Genomic DNA, 21,929 nt, shown 5'->3' on the forward strand with positions numbered 1-21,929 from the left:
TACCTGTCAGGAAATCAAATCTCTGAGTTTAGTGCATCCATTGTGTCCTGGAGTCTTTTTGCTACCTCTTCTTTTATTACTTGACTAGAGGCCCGGTGCATGGATTTGTGCACCAGTGGGGTCCCTTGGTGTGTCCTGCGAGTATTGGGCCAAAACCAGCAGTCCAACGCCGCCTGCCTCTCCTGCCTGCCACTCTCGCTCATCCCGGCCCCGCTGTGCCTGCTGTGGGCTCGTGCCCAGTTAGTCCCGACCGGGAGAAGATCACATCGCTGCAGCAGCGCTCACCAGCTGTGAGCCCTGCATCTGGCGCCCATTGGTCTGCTGAGCAGTGCTCCTGCTGTGGGAGCACACTGACCACCAGGGGGCAGCACCTGCATTGAGCGTCTGCCCTCTGGTGGTCAGTGTGTGTCATGGTGACTGGTCAACTGGTTGTTCGGTCGTTCGGTTGCTTAGGCTTTTATATTTAGACTAGAAGCCCAGTGCACAAAATTCGTGCATGGGGGGGGGGTTGTCCCTCAGCCCAGCCTGCACCCTCTCGCAATCTGGGACCACTGGCTCCTAACTGCTCACCTGCCTGCCTGCCTGCCTGATTGCCCCTAACCACTCTGCCTGCCTGCCTGATCGCCCCTAACTGCCTCTGCCTTGGCCCCCACAGCCGCAGCTTCATCTGGAAGGACATCTGAATGACGTCCAGAAGGTCATTCGGCTGACTGGTCTAATTAGCATATTATGCTTTTATTATTAAAGATTATTATAGATAGATGTTTTATGTAGATTACAGAGGGATCTGTTCTTTACTCGATAATTGAAATGACAGAGAAAAGAAAAATACTATTAGGGATATATTAATAAGTAACAGAAAATATGTTAATTGAAAGTTGGTAAGCATTAAAAAGGTGTCTGTAGTAAAATAATCACACTAAACATTTTAACCTTTAAATCTAACCATTGTACACAATATAGTTATACTCAACTTAAAGTTGTACCTGTTTTCATAGTAAAGCTAATGTTGCACAAATAGGAAAGTCTGTCATGTGGGCAAGCAGGGCTTTCAATCAAGTTAATTATTTACAATATATTTAATTGTTCCTGGTTGAACTAACGTGTTGATAGGACATGGTGATGGTCCAGGGACTTGGTCCAATGCATTGTGGCCAAAGTTTCAATGCAGAGTAAACAGGAATAGGCAATAATAAAGTTTTTAAATGACCATTCACACAGAAATAGCATCATTTTTTGTGGTGCCAACATTTGAACATTGTGATTTACTGATCTTCTTTTAACTCACCCATTTATAATTAGTTGGATTATGTTTAAAATCAGACTATTTTTTCTAGTAAAGCAACAACTGAGCAAGTTCTAAGAATCTGCCTCAAGACTTACAATAAAAATGTACTTTAAAGTCATTTCTTCCCTTGCTTTACATTAAAATTGAGGATTGGAGACAAACCACTAATTACATATACCATATTGAGATTTACCATTACCATAGCAAATGAGTTAACAATATATTTTCTAATAAATGGAACTCTACTATTTTAGTACTCGAGTTGCCCCTACTGAATTTGTATTTTAAAATGTTCATAATCTGCTAGCTTCATGAAACCTAACAACCATTGGTTTTAAAACAAACTTTTTTGTATGTCTGAAAGTGTAGCTTTTGATAAAGAAAAAAGCTGTAAACGTGTATAACTATTTTACTTAACAGGTAAATTAATATGAATTAATATAGCAAACTTCTCTAAGTGGAGCTCATCCAGATAAGTTGTGGGCGTTTCCTAGGAAACTAGTGTTAACCAACGAATCTTCTGTCAAGTTGCTTCTAAACTACTCGCAGCGTGGTCCTCCGCTAGACTGTGCGCTTCTGAGCTCCTTCCACCGTGGGCGCTGAGGAGAGAAAGGAGTGTGTTGACGCTCTGATGCCCTTGCATACATTTCAGTGCTTCCCGCTCTTACCCGTCGGGCTTAGACATTTTAAACTGCCATCTGGCTCCCCACCCAGGCTTCCAACTCTGTCTGGTGCCCCCTAGTGCTCATCACCTGTAAAATCCTGAGTAGTTGTGAGAAGCAAAGGGGGCCAGAGAGCCCAAGGATACTTCCCATTACTGTGATGTGTGGATCCAAATTTCCTCTATGTCCAAAGCCATACATTACATGTGTACTTTCATACACCCCTAGAGAGGATGTTGTTTTACTAAGCCACCAAAGGAAAGATGGAAATTAGGTTTCAACCAACTACATAGAAGTCAACTCAACTCTCTCAAGACGCCAAGTTCCACCCCCCTCCCTCCCTACACCATCTATTTTATTCTGGCAAAGAGTTCACTATGATCCAAAGTAGGGTAGCCCATCTTTGAGAACCAGAATGTCTTGGAGCTGGAGCTGAGAATGCCCACAACTCATCTTGATTGCTATGGAATCAAGGAGGATAGAAGATAATTCTCCCTGTTTCCTTCCTCAACCCATTTAATCAATAGTAATCTCATGCGCAATCCACAAAGTTTCTTTTAACCTGCGGAAGGAGTCGTTAGATCTTCTGGCTGAGCCTAGGCTCTGGTTCTCCCGCTTTGCGTTCCCCCTCCACCCAACAGCCCTACAGTCACTCAACACTTCAGCAGCTTTCTCCATTAAAGATGAACAACAGATCATTTTTCTTTGCATGGCAACCCTAAGAGTTTTCTCTAGCTTCAGTAGAACATTGATGGGAATCTCTTCTCTCGCTTGCCTCCCTTTTTTTTCTTTCTTTTTTTTTTTCCTTCCTTCCCTTCTTCCACAATTAACCCCCAAATAATGATTTTCCCAGCTAGCGCTGATTTAAGGATGGGGTTTAGCGACTCACGGCGACGCTCCCATCAGCCTTCCAGAAGGGGCGGTTTCCAAAAGAAAACTACAATTCCCATGAGGCATCAAATTAAAACTGCCGCAAGGCATCACGGGAGTCGTAGGCTCCTTCCGCCTGAACCCTTTTCATTCCTTAAGCGAGTAAACTACAAGTCCCAGGAGCCTCGGTACTGGAACGCCTGCGCGAGAGTCCTGAGAGTGAGGTGGGGGTGGAGGTGGGGGTGGGGCTGCCCCGGGCGGTGGGGGGCGGGGTCCGAGCGGGCTGTGTGAAGCCTTCAGACTCCCGGCGCCATTTAGCGCGGCGAGTTTCTCTGTTGGACGCGCCTCTTCATACTCGACCACTCTGCACTCCAGTCTTCGGTGACAGAAGGTGCCTGTTGGGGTGACTACTCTTTTCTCTCCCTATCCCCCTTCACCCAGTCCTTTCGGTCTCCTCTGCTCTTGGCCCAGAGAAGCAGCGGAGCTCGGGCCCCGCGGCGAGCGGCCCTCCCCTCCCCACCGTTCCCTCCCTCCGTCAGCCCCCGGCACCGGCCCGGGAGGAGACGGGGGTTTGCCAGGCCCGGGGCGGGCGGGGAGGCCTCGGGGAAGGGGGGGCCCGCTTCTCAGGCACCGAGGCTTCGACCCTTCAGTCCGGGCGATGGACGCCTGGTGAGACTGGTCCCCCTCGCTGGGGGCGCGTTTGTGAGGCGGCGACCGACTGACTGTCCGGGAGCCCCCGGGCCCGGCCCTCCCTCGCCCTCCTCGGCCCCTCCCACTCTCTTTGGCCCTGGAGCTGCCACCGCTCGGGAGTCCGTGCTAGTCGCTGCCTCGAGTTGCCGCCGCCCTCCGGGCCTAGCCCGCCCAGTCCGCGCCGCGGCGGCGGCGGGGAGCTGGAGTCGCCGCCGCATCCGCTTCTACTCGGTGCCGGCTCTTTGCCTTGCCCCTCATGACTGCGGCGTCTCTGCTGCTACAGCCTTCCCGCCCGCTGCTTGCCGCAGGATGGCTGCGGATCACGAGGCGCTAACCCCTGTGGCTCAGCTCCTCGATAGCCCGCCGACGAGCCCGCCTTGTGAGCCGAAGCAGCAGTCGCAGCAGGGCCCGGTGTCCCGCCTCGCCTCCGGGGTGACTTGTCAGTTCTAAGTGAGGAGTGGTCCGGTTTGATCCTGACCCGTCGGGAGCAGGATCCGTCGTAGCGGTACCTGCCGACCTGCACCGCTCCTCCGGGTCGGCCCCTCACCCTCTCTCTTCATTCACAAATTCGACCCGGCTCGCCTCGCTCCAGTGGACCGACCATGTCCGGAGGCGCCGCGGAGAAGCAGAGCGGCACTCCGAGCTCCCTGTTCCTCTCGCCGCCGGCGCCTACCCCCAAAAATGGCTCTAGCTCAGATTCCTCTGTTGGGGAGAAACTGGGCGCGGCGGGGACCGACGCTGGAACTGGCAGGACTGAGGAGTACCGGCGTCGCCGCCACACTATGGACAAGGACAGCCGTGGGGCGGCCGCGACTACCACCACCACCGAGCACCGCTTCTTCCGCCGCAGCGTCATCTGCGACTCCAACGCTACGGCGTTGGAATTGCCCGGCCTCCCGCTTGCTCTCCCTCAGCCCAGCGTCGCCGCAGCGGTTCCACAGAGTACTCCACCGGAGCCCCATCGCGAGGAGACCTTGACCGCTACCGTCGCTGCCGAGGTAGCCCAGCAGCCTCCCGCCGCTGTTGCTGCCCCGAGGGAATCCGCTGCCCCGGGCCCTGCAACCACGACTGCCCCCAGCACTATCAGCAAAGACCACCAAATTCCCCAGCCCGACCATGTGGGGAGCAAAGAGGAGCCTCCATCAGCGAGAAGCGGCAGCGGCGGCAGCAGCGCCAAGGAATCGCAAGAGGAACGGAGCCAGCAACAGGATGATATCGAAGAGCTGGAGACCAAGGCCGTGGGAATGTCCAACGATGGCCGCTTTCTCAAGTTTGATATAGAAATTGGCAGAGGCTCCTTTAAGACGGTCTACAAAGGACTGGACACTGAAACCACCGTGGAGGTCGCCTGGTGTGAACTGCAGGTATAGCCCCGCCTACTTTATTATACGGTGGTTTGGATCCCAAATGTGCTCGGTTAAGCCAGTTTATCGAGTTCACTCTTTACTTCTCATTCTTGAACTGTTCGCTCTGACTGGGGGGAGGCCACCTTTTGAAAGAGATTGAAACTAGATTTTGGGGCATTATTGATGATAGCCAGTGAGATTTGCTACTAGGGAAGGAGTGGTGAAAATCTTCGGTACAAACTTATTGCCTATTTGTTATTATAGTATAGTGTCTGGCAGGAAACTTGGAATTAGTGGGGGACGTTTTTGAGTTAGGAAAGTACAGACTTCTTGACTTGTACATTTCAGACTCATCAAAGGCTCTGCAGTGATGACTTGCTGGTGTGTTACTGAGATCAGACTGTTCTTTTTTAATAAGAACGACCTTGTTCATGAATGACCTTCCTTTGGCTATATCTTTGTTGGCGGTTACACAGGCATTTAATAATAACCACTATAAAAAAGACTTTCTTCTGTGGCCAAATGCCTTGGGACTAGTAAGGTACAATAAGTATTCGATGTTGTACCACCTAATGATGCTTATGCCTTATGCTAGCTAGCAGTGATCTTACCTTGTTAATTAAAACTAATATGTCTTTAGCCCGTAAACTATACAATGAATAGTATGAGCCCATGCAAAATTATTGTTTTAATTTTGTTATAAAATATTTTTAAGCCAAACTTTCCCAAAAGTTTAGAGGAGTTACAATGCTTCCTTTTTAATCTATCTGGGAGGTTTTCATGGTGTAAATAATGGTGTGTCATTCTGGTTGACAAGTATATTCTAGGTTTAAATACCTGTTTTTTGGTTACTTGTTGTTTGACCTGTATGAGCTTGATTTCCTCATCAGGAAGTGAACATAGGTTATTGGAAGAAGCAGTGTTAACACTGAAAGGAAAAGGCAGGGTTTTTTGTTGTTGTTTTTTCATGAAGAATGCCATTATCCATATTCTTTTTTTTGCCAAGAAAAAGGACCAAGCTGAAATAGGATATGAAAGTAACTGAATGATCTAGGAATTTTGTTTTATCTAGTTAATAATACGTAGTTCTTTGAATGTCACCTTCCAAATGACCAAGGCCATATCAAATGTGAAGGGAAAATCAACTTAACATGTGTAAGAAAATAAATTTAAAAACTGACAAGTTCTTTAGAACATAATATTGTAGGTTTTACAGTTAATGATATAGAACTTCTAGGCATTGTGAAATAACTACTCAGTTTTATAGTGGTTTAGAGTTGGAAAGGTGACAGATCTTTAAAAAAAAACTTGTCAAACTATAATTTTATTCTTATTGGTCAGTCTTATTCAAAAACTTAGGTCTGCCTGGCTCTACTGTGTGGGCAGTGGTTGAGCTTCCACGTATGAACCAGGGGACATGCGGGGTTGCAGGCTAGATCCCCAGTAGGGGGCGTGCAAGAGTCAGCCCATCAGTGATTTTCTCTCATCATTGATGTTTCTATCCCTCTCTCCCTCTCCTTTCCTCTCTGAAATCAGTCAAAATATATTTAAAAAAACCAAAACAAAACCTTAGGTCTGATTTCTTTTGGTTTACAGCAAAAATTAAGCTTACAGACACCTATTTCTTTTTTGTATCCGGGGTGCCTAGTGCTACTGATCCTGGATTTTATTCTTTTGTTATAGTTTCATGCTCGAATAGGTGGTTTTAAACATTTTTTTTCATTAATTGGTTGCATTACCCTTTTAAGACTGGACCCAATAAATGTTGAGCACTTTATGGATTGACTTAGGTAGTTTCAATTATTTAACTTCTATATGTGTGTTTTTCTTTATCGCCTGGGATTTTCTAATAGTTTATTATCTTGGAACTAATGGTACAGTGGAAAACACTCAATTTATCTAATATCACAATAAAGAATTATGTCCAAGCATCTCAGTTTTTCTTAGAACTCATGACTTTGGATTTTTGTTCTCTGTCTAGGCATGGACATGATCAAACTAAAGAATTCTTATCAGGATTTGGCTGCAGAACCTCTAGTTCATTGAGCTGTACTCTGGTTTAGAAACTTCCAAATGCCATTTGACCCTGCTTCTATAATTTTTCATTTTGTTTCTTAGAAATGTGATTATTCTGGCCCCAAGATCCTTTATAGTAGTATGTGGGCAGTGTTTTTGTTTTTTTGACTAGGACATTTGCCTAGTAACCTATTCAGTAGATTAGTGTTTGAGTTTTTATTTTTGGATCCTAATTAAAGAACAAGCCAAGGGATTACTAAAGTATTGGGAAGAAAGGAAAGCTCTTTTCACTAAATGTATACTTCTAGTATACGTATTTTTCTGTAGGAAGACAGGAGAAATATTTTGTTCAGTTGTTGAGTTAAAAATCTTAGTGTATTAAAACCAGAAGAAATGTTAGGTTTTTCTGCCCACTTATTTGATAAAGAACCTAAAATCATAGAGGAGGTAAAAATGACTTGCTTAGGTTGGTGAAGAACACAAATTAAACTGGTTAGAACCTAGTAATTTGGGAAATGTTAGAGCATTTTGTAGTTTAGTATATGGCTAATTAGTAAATTTCAAATGAAGCAATTCTGTTTTGGTGTGGAAGTCATCAGATTTCTGACTTCTGATATGGGTATTGATTTTATCACTTCAGAAGGAGGAATAGGCTTTTTGGGATGGAAAATGGGTAAGTATGGTATATAAATCAAACTTGTTTCCATCAAGCTTATTTTTAGAGTAACAGTAAGCATAGGTATCTATTGAAACAAGTATCAATTCTTTAATAATAATAGGTAATGCTTTGATAGCACAGGATCTTAAGTGATAACTGAGATCTCTTAAGTTGAAAGATGATTTGCCTTGGTAAGAAAGTGTTATTTTGGTGGTGGTTGGTTTTTTATTTTTTATGTTTTTAAAAATTGATTTTAGAAAGGGGAAGGGAGGGAGGGAGAGAGAGTGAGATAGAAAGAAATATCCATTGGTTGTCTTCTCCACACCCCCAAAGGTGGATCCAACCTCCAACTCCAGCTGGGGCATGTGCTCTCACCCAGAATCAAACCACCACCTTTTGATGTATACTAGGCAATACTCCAGCCAACTGAACCACACTGGCCTTTTGGAACTGACCTTGTTTTTAAGAAATAGTATGATTGGCTTTAAGAAAACTTATTGATAGATTTAGAAATGATTTACTTTAAGCACTTTTCTCCCCAAGTTGTTTCTAAATATAGAGTACACTTGATACATTCATGTTATGTATTGATGTAATAGTCTCCAGATCAACTTGAAAGGGAGGTTAAATCATAAATTTTGTTTAAGATCCAATATACTTAGTGCTTGCTTTTCTCTAGCTTTTAGTAAGTTAAGGCTCATGTTTTATAGTGAGTATATGATATTAATCTGTATATATAAAAGCCTAAGTGACCATTATGACCGATCACTATGATGCACACTGATCACCAGAGGGCAGACACTCAATGCAGGAGCTGCCCCCTGGTGGTCAGTGCACTCCCACAGCCAACCTCCCATGGTCCCTCCCCACCAGCTGGCTGGCGGGCCCCGATCGCCAGCCAGGCCGAGGGACCCCACCTGTGCACAAATTCGTGCACCAGGCCTCTAGTGTTTTATAAAAAGTTTAGCAATGCTTCAGAAATGGGATGTGGTTCTCTGATTAAGAAACCATAATTTGTTTTTCTTTTGTTCTTAAGATAATTCTTAAACCTGATCCAACTGAACCTTTCCTTTTGCATATTGAGGATTGTTTTTACCTTTACTTTTTCTTTAGAGAGGGAGAGACAGAGAGAAAAAAACATTGATGTGAGAGAGACACATCTATTGGTTGCCTCTCGCTCATGCTTGATCAGAGCCAGGGATTGAGCCTGCAACCGAGGTACGTGCCCTTGACGGGAATCTAACCTGGTACCCTTCGTCCTCTGGTCAGCACTCGATCTATCTACTGAACCAAACCAGCTAGGGCTTTTACCTTTACTTTTAAAATTTGTGCTACATTCCTTGTTTTTTTTGGATGAGAATTTGCAGTCCCACAACTAGATTTCAGGGAATAGTTTTCGAGTTTTTCTTTGTTTATTTTCAATTCTCCAGAGCCCCTGTTGAGTATGGATAAAATTGAGATAACTCAGTGGTAGCTGCTATGTAGAATGATTGGTGACTTGTTTGAAATAATCTGTACTCCTTTGTAAACAGGGCAGAATGGAATTAAAGACAGGATAATTTTGGTTAGATAAGATTTGATTTAAAATAGATGTAGATTTACTGCTGTAGGAAGTAACCTTGGTGGTACAGGAATTGAGAATTACATTTAGGTTAATTTTTAATGATGTAGTTAGTTCTTACTTAGTTTTAGGGGTTTATAAATGTTTTCCTTTTTTCTTATTTACCTTTTTTCTTTTCTTTTTGGACCTTTAGTATCATAGTTGTTCTTACTATAAGAACTTGGAAAGAAGTTGTTTTTTTGTAAAACAAATTGGGAATCTTGTTGCCTGGTGACTGAGTTTGTTTCTTGACATTCAGATTTTAGTGCAAGATTCTGGTGATTTGAAAATCATCCTAGTTAAACCCTAGGAAGGCATTCAACTAAAACTGAGTCTTCATTTTCAGAAATCACCCTAAACCTATTATTTGGGTTTTTTTAGTAACTTTTAAGTTTTTTAGATAAAGCTGCAAAAGCAGCAGAAATGGTTATGCTCAAATTGCAATTTCTGAGAATATTAATACTAATTACAGTTATTAGGGTTTTTTTTTTGTACCAGTTCTTACATTTATTTATTTTTAGTATCTTACATTTTATTTGAGGTTATTTTCTTAACCATAGGTCCAATCTAGTCTGCAGGAATAGGTAAGACTTAGCATGACCTGAATTTAGATTTGAAGAGGACACTATTTTTCTGCAGTATAACATAGTAATTAAGACCTAATTGATTAGTCTAGTTTCTTATCTGTAAATAGAATGTAATAAGTGCCTATTTTATAGAGTTGTTGTGACAGTTAAATGAAAAAAATCCTATCTAATAATAGACAAATATGCAAATTGACCATACCTCCGACACACCCACAAGCCACGCCCACCATCCAATCAGAGCGAGTATGCAAATTAACCCAAACCAAGATGGCTACAGCCACAGAGAGCAAGGTTTCCTAGGTAACAGAGGAAGCCAAGCTTTCCGCCTGCCCTTGCCAGGCCTAAGCCTCCACTCAAGCTACAAAGTTTCAATTATAGAAGGTAAACAAATTCAAACAAATGGCGGTAGAATGGAGCTTGAGAGAGCAGGCCAGGGTTGCCGCCGGCAACAGGGGAAGCAAAGCTTTCCGCACACTGTGGCCAGGCCCACCCACTTAAGGCAACAAGGTTTCAAGTATAACCCCAACACAAATGGCTGCCGGCCGCTCAGAGGGAGCCCCAGGCTTGGCTCCGCTCCAGGCTACAAAGTTTCAGTTGTAGAAGGAAAATAAATTCCAGATACCAGGGCCTCCACTTGGGTTGCCAGGGGGCGTGGCCTGCCTGCAAACCACCACAGGCCCCTCGCTCAGGCTGCCCCACACCCCAAGGGAACTCCCACCTGATCCTTCAGGGCAAACCAGCTGGCCCCACCCCTGTACCAGGCCTCTATCCTATCTAATAAAGGAGTAATATGCAGATTGATCATCACTGCAACACACAATATAGCTGCCCCCATGTGGTCAAAGATCCTGCCCCCATGTGGACACAAGATGGCCACCACAAGATGGCCAGCAGGAGAGGGCAGTTGGGAGGCACCCGGCCTGCAAGGGAGGGCAGTTGAGAGGGACCAAGCCTGCAAGGGAGGGCAGTTGGAGGTGATCAACCCTGCAGGAGAGGGCAGTTAGGGGTGACCAGGCCAGCAGAGGAGGGAAGTTGGGGACAAACAGGCTGGCAGCAGAGTGGTTAGGGGGTGATCAGGCTGGCAGGCAGAAGCGGTTAGGGGAAATCAGGAAGGCAGGCAGGCAAGCAGTTGGGAGCCAGCAGTCCTGGATTGTGAGAGGGATGTCCGACTGCCCGTTTAGGGGCCTAAACGGGCAGTCGGACATCCCTCTCGGGGTCCCATATTGGAGAGGGTACAGGCTGGGCTGAGGGACAACCCTCCTCCGTGCACGAATTTCGTGCACCGGGCCTCTAGTATATATATAAAATATGATGACCCAGCATCTCTTTTAAGCTATCTTTTTGAGGCATCTGTGCAGATTTTGTTTGATTTGTTTAAATCCATGAAAAGTCATGTAGCAAAATTACGGTTGTTACCATTCTTAAAGGAGGAAGTTTGGAGTTGAACATGGTGTCATCAGTGCTTTCAGATTCTTTAGCTTTACCTATTTTCTGCCTAATGTTTTAATTTTACAACCTGTCACTTTCCCAAATGCCAGCCTTTTTGAATTACTAGTTTCCAGAATTTGCTAAAATCTTTTTTCCTTTTGGGATCCTTATATTCTTCAAATTGATTTGAAGTCTTTACCTTCTTTGTCTACTCCAATAGTCTTTGAGCTCTTTGAAGATATATGTAGGTGCTCAATATACTTTAATAAATATTAAATTTTTTCTGTTATCAAGTTAGAAATAGTAAGAGAACTCAGGTTTGTTTTATCCATATTCCTTGCCTTTCTTTGGTCCATAGCAGATTCTCTAGTCTTGTACTGGAAGAGTTCAGTGTGATCTAATGCAATACTATATGATAGAAAAAAGCCCCAAGGAAGAACACTTGGATTCTAGGTTACCCAGTTATCTAACCCTGAGTAAGGAACTTAATCTGTGATGCTGACTTAGTAATATGTCTTACCGACTTAACAGTATTGTTGAGGATCAACTGAAATACTGTATGAAGGTACTTTTCAGAACTGTAAAGTGTATACAATAAAAGAAGGATGATGGCGCTTTAAAAAAATCCATTTTGAAGGCCATAAGTTGTCACATGTTACAAATTGATTAAATATTTAAAACATCTTAGTTAAAATTGGGTTTTAGGAGATTTTACTTTGTCAACTTTAGGACTTTTATCAAATCTTAAGACAAAAGGGAAATAGCTTTTCAGATTGAAGAGAAATTACCAGAAGCTCTTCTTCAGACTGTTTTTATTTGGAAGATGCCTGTACCTTTGACAGGTGGCAAACTTAGTTTTGTATGTTTTTTTAAAAAGATTGGTTATTGATACAATGTACATGGGAGGAAAAGTCAGTAATTTGCTTGATTTTGTGGTTGACTAATTGATTGTATAATATCTCCACCTTAATTTATATTTAGATTTTTCAGATGGGGTTTCATATAGAATTTACTTTTTTGATCTTATGACTTGAATCTTGGCCTGGGAAGATTAACATGTTAAATGTGTTCTGCTAAATGAATGTGTTTAATGGTTTTTTAGAAAAGAACCCTCAGATAAGCTGTTTGTTATCATGAGCAAATACAGTTTTCCCAGAAATTTAAGAGTTCTTTTTTTTTTTTTTTAAACAGGCTAAATTCACTTTATTTTTCTTGTACAAAATTATGTGGCACTATAGTTGGAGCCTGGGTTCTCTGCACAGCAACTCTGGTGTGGTCTTTACAAGATGAAGATGGTCAGTGAATTCCTGATAGGGAGACTTGGTGAACATGACCTCTTTCCAGAGGCTAGGGGTGAGATAACTGTAGGTTTTGGAGATGATATCAAAGGTAGCCTTGGCAAAATTGCCCAGTGCGGCAGTGCAGCCCCTGGCCAAGGTGTAGACATCCTCAATTACTGGCTTCCTTGGCATGGGCAGAGACAGTGTCAGTGTCCCTAGGGGCGGGGATGAGGCCACCAGCTCAGAATCACAGTGGCCAATCATCTTCAAGGGATCATGTGGTACTTGTGGATCTTGTTCCCCAAGTACTGGTAGCCTCATGCACAGGGACAAAGAGCTTGGCCAGGGATGGCAGTGGCTACTTCCTTAGAGCACTTAAAGCTCAGACCAACATGTCCTTTGTAGTCTCCAATGGCTACAAATGCCTTGAACTGGGTCCTCTAGCCAGCCTGGGTCTGCTTTTGCATGACATAATCTTCAAAACCTGTCCTTGAGCACGGTCAGAGTGGCTCAGTGGTTGAGTGTCCACCTATGCACTAGGAGGTCATGTGCGATTCCTGGTCAGGGCACATGCCAGGGTTGTGGGCTCCATCCCCAGTGAGGGATATGTAGGAGGCAGCCAATCAGTGAATCTCTCTCATCATTGATGTTTCTATCTCTCTCTCCCTCTCCCTTCCTTTCTGAAATCAATACAAATATATTAAAAACAAACAAACCAAAACTGTGTCCTTGAGGGCTTCCCCCAGAAAAAGTCAATGATCTCAGATTCCTTGTTGGGCTGGGAGAAGAGATAGAGCTCCAGGGACTTGATCTTCATGTCCTTAACGAAGCAGCCTACCTTGGTGAAAGATCTCAGCCCCATATTCCGCTGCCGAATTCTCCACAGAAGCGCCCCGGGGTCTCTGGGCCTCCTGGAGCAACAGTGTCATCTGCCATTATCTGCCATTTGGAGAAGCTTAAGAATTCTTAAGAAATTTCAGAGTAATTTAATAATGAGCGGTTTGGAAATCTAGTTGTTATATCATCATATTCAGTTTAGTTAAGAAAAACCACACTATTTCTGTAGATGTATTTTGTGCAGCCAAGGTTTAGTGTCTCAGAAACAGATGATTTTTTTTTTTTTTTTGGTCAGTATGTATGCAGTAGATGGTATTGTGTTAATCAAACACAAACATATGTAAACCAAACAGTGGGAGATGAAACTAATTAGTGAATCAAATGATAATTAATGTGCACATTTTCTATATTAGTATATAGAAGCAAACTGATTGCTTAGGATAATGACAAGATCATCTTGATAACTAATAGTTTTGAGCTTAATAACCTGATATATTCATCTCTCTGGATACTCTCCTTACTTGGACTGGTAGGTCATTGTGGATTAAGGTAAATTTGGAAATGCAACAGATTATCTCTTTTACATGCTGAAGAGTTCCAGGCATTCTCATTTATACTAGAGGCCTGGTGCACTGATTCGTGCACCAGTAGGATCCCTCAGCCTGGCCTGTGCCCTCTCGCAATCCGGGACCACTTGGGGGATGTCGGTCTGCCGGTTTCGGCCCGATCCCCGCAGGTCCCTGGGATTGGGCTGAAACCAGCAGTCCGACATCGCCTGGGGGATGCAGTAGTGCGCAAAGCGGCAGGCGGTGAGGAGGAGCCTGGGCCAGGTGCCGTGCCACTCCCACTCTCCCGATGCCAATGCCGGTTCTGATCCCAGTCCCGGTCTGGATGGGGAGGGGTGAACAGGGGGAGTGTCCACGGGAGAGGCTTGCACTGCTGCAGCTGCGCTCACCAGCCATGAGCCCGTTGTTTGGCGCCCATTGGTCAGCTGAATGGTACTCCCACTGTGGGAGCACACTGACCACCAGGGCGCAGCTCCTGCGTTGAGTGTCTGCCCTCTGGTGGTCAGTGTGCATTATAGCGAATGGTCGAATGGTTGCTTAGGCTTTTATAAAAATAGATGCTCTTTAACTCTGCATTCACCCCTTCCACACAAATACTCAGCTATAGGTAGTAAAGAGTAGCTAAAGAATTCTAAACAAAGAAGTAAATTGGTTAGATTTGCATATTAATAATTGTGGAGAATAAATTTAAAGAGTACAGAGGTGTGGAGTTTAGTTAGGGTATGAATATGAGATATCTAGGGCCTGAAAAAGGGAAGTAATAGAGGAATGGCATCTTTACATATTTAGGAGATAAAGTATGCAGGGTTTAGTGATTAATTCAATTTGGAGGAAAATGAAGAATGGGTAAGAGGGTGGGGCTAGATGATGATGCTGTCAATTGAAGGAGGGAATGAGAAAGAAGAGCGGTTTTAGTTTTTTTGACATGTTGAGTTTGAGGTACTTGTGAAATCTCCAGGAAGAAGTTCAATTGTTGGTTATATTACTGAACATCAAAGAATAGGTCTGAGGTAAGATAGAGGATGATGATTCCCAAATGTCTATATTAGTCATAGCTGAAATAATGAAAGTAAATGAAATCATCTAGAGAGAGGAGATATATGTATAATGAGAGAAAGAAATAGAGGATGATACTGGAGGATAATGGTTCCTAGGGCAAATTAGGAATAACTAATGGGTGGGCAAAGGAAAAAAGAGCCCAGGGGTTTGACTACTAGTAAATAGAACACTAGAAGAGTAGTAATATCAAGGGAATAAAATTTCAAGAAAAGAATAGAGCAGAGAAGTCCAATTTGCTTAGCAGTAATTGTTGAGAATGGATTTTTGAAGGAGTAGGATAAGGAGTATAGAGATTAGGCTATTGAAATTGCATATTGCATTTGGTTATTAAGTCATTAACAGTAAAATTTAGGATTAAGTAAGAGAGATTAAGGAAAAGTGCATAAGTAAATGTAAATCACTGGTAATATCCTATATTTCTCAATTAGTTTGAGCAAGGAAGAAATACAAAAATCTATATCATAAAAGGCCAACGGCTCTTGCGGCAGGTGGGGCGCAAGCTACTTGTGGCAGAGAGCTACTAGCAGTGGAGAGCTACAAGTGGCGGAGGGCAGGGCAGCGAGCTACGAACAGCGATGGGAGGGGCGGCCAGCTGAGGCAAGCGGAAGTGAGCTACTCGCACACGATTTTGCATGCACTGGGCCTCTAGTAGAATCTATAAGTAACTCATGTGACTATTTAAATTTAAATTAATTAAAATGAAATACAATTATAAAAATATATATAGTTTTAAAACTCAGTCCTTTAGTTGTACTAGCCACATTTCAAGTGTTCAAAAGCCACATGTGGTTACCATATTAGACAGCACAGTTGCATACCATACTCACCCTGGCCAGGGATCAAACCCGCAACCTAGGTATGTACCCTCACCTGAAATCGAACATGTAACCTTTTGTTGTAAGGGACAACGTTCTAACCAACTGAACCACCTGGCCAGGGTGAGTTGTATGTGTTTTAAATAGCTTTATTGAGATATAATTCACACACCATAAAGAATATACAGTACTACTATTTTATAACTTAAGTTACAATTTAAAACATCTATACTCTATCCTACATAATAAAAGCCTAATATGCTAAGTGTCTGGTTGTTCAGTCGGCCGTTCAACCAATCAAAGTGTAATATGCTAATGATATGCTAAGGATGCTCAACCGCTCGCTATGGTGTGCACTGATCATCAGGGAGTAGACGCTCCGACCAGTAGGTTAGCTTGCTGCTGGGGTCCGGCTGATCAGGACTAAGTGAGACAGGCCGGACACGCCTTGGAGCCTTCCTGCAGTCCTGCTCTGGCTGGCCAACCTCCTGCGTCCCTCCCTGGCCCTGATCGTGCACCAGTGGGGTCCCTCGGCCTGGCCTGCGCTTGCTTGCAGTTCGGGACCCCTTGGGGATGTTGGAGAGCTGGTTTTGGCCCAATGCCATAGGCCAGGTCGAGGGACCCCACTGGTGAACGAATTTGTGCACTGGGCCTCTAGTTAGTAATAAAGAAAAAATAGCCTTCCCTTTTTTGGAAAATATGTACAAAGCATGTTATCACAAACTCACATATACATGTAGAATTGACAAAGATTAACATTATGTTACATTTGCTCCAAATATTTGGTGACCTTATAGTTTCAAAAGAGTGGAAAATTTGTGGTGGATTTAAAGAATAGCTGAGGAAGGTTAAGAAGTAGAGGTAGTAAGAGTAGGTAATTTATTTTTTAAATTTATCTTTATTGTAAAAATTATTACAGATGTTTCCTCCCCCCATTCCCTCTGTATCCTTACAGAATACTCAAGCACTGGGAGCAATGTGCTGAATTTTAAACAGTTTGCTTTTCTCATGTAATCTGGCATTCATGCTACATTTGCATATCAGTATGGTGATGTGTAAGTGGAGCAGCTCTCGGAAATTACCATCCTTGTTTGCCACTTTGAGGAAACAGCCAGATTTCTTGTAATTCCATTGCAACAAAGGTTCTGAATTATTATACTACTAGAGGCCCGGTGCATGAAATTCATACATGGGGGGGGTGTCCCTCAGCCCCCCCCCCTGCACCCTCTCCAATCTGGGACCCCTCTGGGGATGTCCGACTGCTGGTTTAGGGACATTATCTCCAGCCATTAGGAAAATCACACAGAATGCCCTTGACATACAAACCGTGTGATTTTATGAGTTGTTTTAATAATAATGGCCATTCCTTTAAATAATATCTGCTTACATACAATACAGCTGGTACTATGTGAATTCAGAATGTTAATAGCACAAAATCATAGAAGGTTGTAGTGGAAATAACCTTGAATTGTCTAGTCCAAACTTTAATAAATATTGGAATTCCCTTTTCGAAGATTTTGAACGCTTTTTGTCCTAAGAAGCTTAACCAACTTTTGAGGCAACCCATTTTCTGTGAAAGAACTGGCGACTCCGGCAGCAGGCGCCCCCCGGCTGGCCTGAAAGGACTGGGGGACTCCGGTGCCTGCCGCCCTCCCTGCAGGGCTGAAAGGACAGGGAATTCCGGCGGGGCTGAGGGGACTGGGTGCCACCATCTTGTGGCTATGGGCACTGCCATCTTTGTGATGGCTGATGGTCAATTTGCATATTCCCTATTTATTAGATAGGACTTCTAGAATATGGTCAAAATGGACTTTTCTACAAAAGTAGAGTTTGACATGCTTGTGAGGGTGCCAAGGGAGACTTTACTACTCATGGTTACTAGCACCAGCAAAACTGGAAAAGATCAAGATAATTCTTTTAGAGCAGTTTTAAGTTTACAACAAAATTGAGAGGGAAGTACAGAGATTTCTTATGTACCCACTACCCACTCCCCCACATGCTAGCTTCAACTTTCCCCATTATCAACATTACTCACCAGAACAGTACTTTTTTTTTTTAAGCCAAGGATGAACCTATATTGACAAATCATAACGAAAAGTCTATAATTTTCCTTCAAGTTCACTCTTGGTGTTGTACATTCTGTGGATTTGGACAGACATATACTACATATATCCATCATTATAATATACAAAATATTTTCACTGCTCTTCATTGTTCTATCACCCTGACTGACCCCTGGCTACCACTAATCTTTGTTACATCTCCATAGCCTTGCCTTTTCCTGAATGTCATATAGTTGGAATCATATAGTACATGTAGCCTTTTCAGATCAACTTCTTGTGCCTAGTAAAGGCAGAAAATTAACCGGTAATTTTGTGTTTGAGTCATAATTGTTGACTAGAATGTTGACAAAGACCAAGTCACTCAGAGTAGGTGTTCATTCAGAAGTGTTGAGGATAAAGGATTGGATTAAACAACCCTTTTATTACTACTATTTTGTGATGTGTTGAGAATTATGTGCATAGTTATATTCATCACATGATATACAGTGTTACTTTTAGTTACTATTTTCATTGGACAAAATCAGTTAGTATTTGTGCCTTTCATTTGCAGCTTTTTGTGTTGTTGTTTTTTTTCCGATGTATAAATATATTTAATTTAAGGTGAGATGGCTTCTTTTTCCTGGAGTTCCAGTAGGGAAATAGTAGGCTTCTCTGCCCAAAGTAAAGATGTCTACCGACCGCAGGGATTCTGGACAAATATGTTTGCATCCTGCTTGTCGATGACCGTGTTAGGGGTGGGTCAGAATTTTCCAGCAGTGAATTCATTTGCAGTTTTTAAATAGCTGAAGAGTTATATTTGTTTCTGCATGAAAGACAAGATTTTATCATGGAATTAGATGCTTGTGTTACTTTGGGCCAAATGTAGTCTACTAGAATTTTGATATTGAGCTAGATATGGTCTATCACAGAACTATTATCCAGCTGTGTAATTTCTCAAGTATAATATTAATACTTGATTTGAAGAGAAATAGTGAAATCAATGCTTACTATAAGTATGGTACATCTTTTGAAATGATAAGTGGTAAATATTTAGTATTAAAGTTACTGTAGTTCAGTTGTTCAATGAAACGAATATTAATATTACATGATAGCTATTTAAAAAAATAATTTACCACAGACTCAGGAAACTTTAGACTGTTTAGCTTCCAAAAACTGACAGTATTTTTCATCTGTCTTTGTGTCTGGTTCAGATATGGCAGAACTGTACTATTAAATGTAAGCTTTGAGTGGTACTTAATTTTGAGTTGTAGCCATAGGTAACTATGACTGAAACATAATTCAAAACTTTTGGCAATGGATATCTTGTTAGTTGCTTTAGAAGGATTTTAAGCCTTACTTCGTATTTAGTACTCTAACTAGAAATATATAAGTAGCTGGCTCATGGTTTCCTAGTGATTTAAATTAAGTTGGAATTAGCTTCCAAATTAAGTGATTTCACATTAGGGTTAAATTTTGTTTATGCTGTTTACATGAGCTGTGAGAAACTCGAAGGAAGGCTGTTATGGTATTTAATATTTAGATTTGATGCTTGAGTTTTTAAGAAATCTTATAAAGATGTTGAGATTTGTGTAGATGTGCTAGTGGTAAGATATTTTTTAACATTAGATATTACATATAACATAAACCTAGAAAAGTTAACATATCGTGACTAATTGATTATCATAGCGAGTGAGTAATTTGTTATTAAAAAGTGAATTGTGGAAATTGTCAAAGGAAATACATTTTGATTGTAAGCAAAAATATTAATAAGATGTAAGATATTCAGGCATATGGAGAATAATTTTAATGTGAAAATGAAAACTCATACTCTGTAAGTCTGGACAACTATTAAATTCCTTATGTAAAAAACGATTTGTGGAAATTGGGAGGAAACAGTCATTGTGCTAACACTTGTGATTAGGGCTTGAGATTATGAGTGACTTAATAAAATAATATGGGACAGGACATGTCCACTTTTTAAAAAGATTAACATAACCAAGCTTTGGGAAAAAATGAAAGATTTTAAGAAAGAAAAACACTCGCTTTATATTATTTAAACAATGGATGAAGTCTGAGTCCCACACCTCCCCACCATAACCCTCAGTTCAGGAGGACAGCATTCTCTTCCTTAAAACTGCCACTATTTCTTTTAACAGTGATGATCATATTGTCACTCTTTCTTAAGAGTTGAATAATACATTCAACTTATTTTCATTATATTTTAGAATAATTAGTGAGTGAACTTCGGCAGCTCATATTTGGCATGTGAGTGGTAGTTGCTTTCCGATTTATAATTCTCAGTTGGGAAAATAATCTAGGTTATGTTGTTGTGAATATAACTTATAAATACTAGTATACTCATAACACATATATAGTTATCTGTAAATTTCCTTAGTCTTCTAAGAAAAAAATTCATATGTAATCTCATGAATTGACTGAACTGTGGAATAAAAATTTTGGATTTTTTAATGTCTCTACTACTATATTCTGCAGGTTTGAGAAATAAAGAATAACTAAAACATTTTCTCCTCCTTGAGTGTGACAGACACTATCTCAGTCAACTTCTATTTCCTCTTTCTGCAATTGTTTGAAATTCCTATTGACTACACTGATTTGACTAGTCTCCATTAATCTCAAAAATCAGAAGAAATAACTTCCTATCTGCCATTTCTAATGTTTAGTAATTTTAAAATCTGGAAATTTGTTAGTAATCATTAACAGAATTGTTTAAGGGTAAACAATTAAAGTTGTTTATAGAAATAATTTGAGGTACCTTTTTGGGTTCTTTGCAAGTAATGTTATGACTTTATTATAGCTATCAGGACAGGATGTAGAAATAAATATTTGCTTTATTTATGAAGCAGTGATAATCTGCTCCCACCCGCAGTGTTTAATTTTTTTTTAGCTCTTTGTAGAGAGATCACCTCTTCAGTTCTTACACGCTAGACTTCAGTCCTTATATGCTTCTTTTCTTACTGACTCCTGTTGTTGGTGAAGATTTACTTGTCAAGAGATGGGAATGAAGGATTTCAAATTTTTACTGTTTTTAAATGAGGTCTCTTAAAATATATATAATGTCTAAAATATATATAATGTCTAATACTGAGTGAGGCACACAGATTACAAAAATATGGCCTCTTTTAGATTTTATAGTACTTTGGTTTAAAAATTTGGACAGAATATAAAAATTTAGGAAAATTTCAGTTATATTATGGCCCAGCCATGCATTTTCAAAAGCAATGTGTTGCATTCCTAAAGCTAGTGCCTTGCATGCACCGCTGAGCATAATGGGAAAAGAAAAGTGTCATAAAAAGCTAAGTACCAAGTAACTAGCTGGAAAAAGCTTTTAATGGGAGAGCTGGCACGATCATTAATCTAGTAGAGTAGTACTTGAGGAAATGGTTCCTTGTGTTAAACTGCAATTTCTTTTAATTATTAGAGACCAAAATAGAAAATTCAGAATTAGCACTTAAATGCTGATATAGGTGTTGTTTTTTAAAGTGCCTTTCTGCAGCCCAATTTAGTACAAAGAAAATTAGGATGGGAGGCTTGGTTCTAATGCTAACTACAGAAGAATGACCTTGAGTAAGTATGTTGTCTTACTAGTAAAGTGAGTGGTAGAATTAAGGATCCTTTCAGCATATTCTCTTGAACAATTGATAAGGAGGATTTTTTACCTTGATTCAGTCTGATTTCCCCTAACACTCCTCCAGTTACTAAATGTATAGTAGTTTTGATCTAGATAGACTACTTTGCAGTGACTTTCAAACATTTTTGAGTAAGACCTATTCTAATCTAATATAAATTTTACATTATGACCTAGTACATGCACACATAAAAAGATAAAAGTTTCACAAAACTCATGTTTTCTGTTCTATTTCATTTAAAAAGGCTATTTACAGTCTACTCTGAAAAAAACCCTACTTCATTTAGAGTTTTTTTACTAAACTTGTTAAATCAAGCAGCAAGTTGATTAAATATTTGCCACAAAATGAAAATATAGTGGCTATATGAATTTTAGCTCCTGCCATTGTTAATCATAACACAAACTCTGAACAGTATTCATTCTTAGGAAGGGAACAAATGATGGTGATTTTAAATAATAGTTTGTTAGGCACATGTAAAATTCTATAGTTGCTGGTTTACAATGTAGATAATTTAGTGATTTGTTAGTTTTATTTCTAC

The 21,929-nt window shown here is 41.3% G+C and overlaps 1 protein-coding gene across 4 annotated transcripts in view; it reads left to right on the top strand.

Moving 5' to 3' along the window:
- Positions 1-3,091: 3,091 nt before the first annotated feature.
- WNK1 (WNK lysine deficient protein kinase 1) overlaps positions 3,092-21,929 on the top strand; it is a 144,499-nt gene continuing 125,661 nt past the window's right edge. For 2 of the 4 annotated variants that reach the window (XM_079773948.1, XM_079773949.1), the window contains exon 1: positions 3,092-4,874. In XM_079773948.1, the coding sequence (XP_079630074.1) occupies positions 4,113-4,874 (762 nt within the window). In that variant the 5' untranslated portion in view covers positions 3,092-4,112. The remainder of the gene's footprint in view (positions 4,875-21,929) is intronic. The other 2 variants (XM_079773950.1, XM_079773947.1) reach the window with 2 other exon arrangements.

Source organism: Cnephaeus nilssonii (genome assembly GCF_951640355.1).
Source record: "Cnephaeus nilssonii genome assembly, chromosome: 6".
NCBI classification, from domain to species: Eukaryota; Metazoa; Chordata; class Mammalia; order Chiroptera; family Vespertilionidae; genus Cnephaeus; species Cnephaeus nilssonii.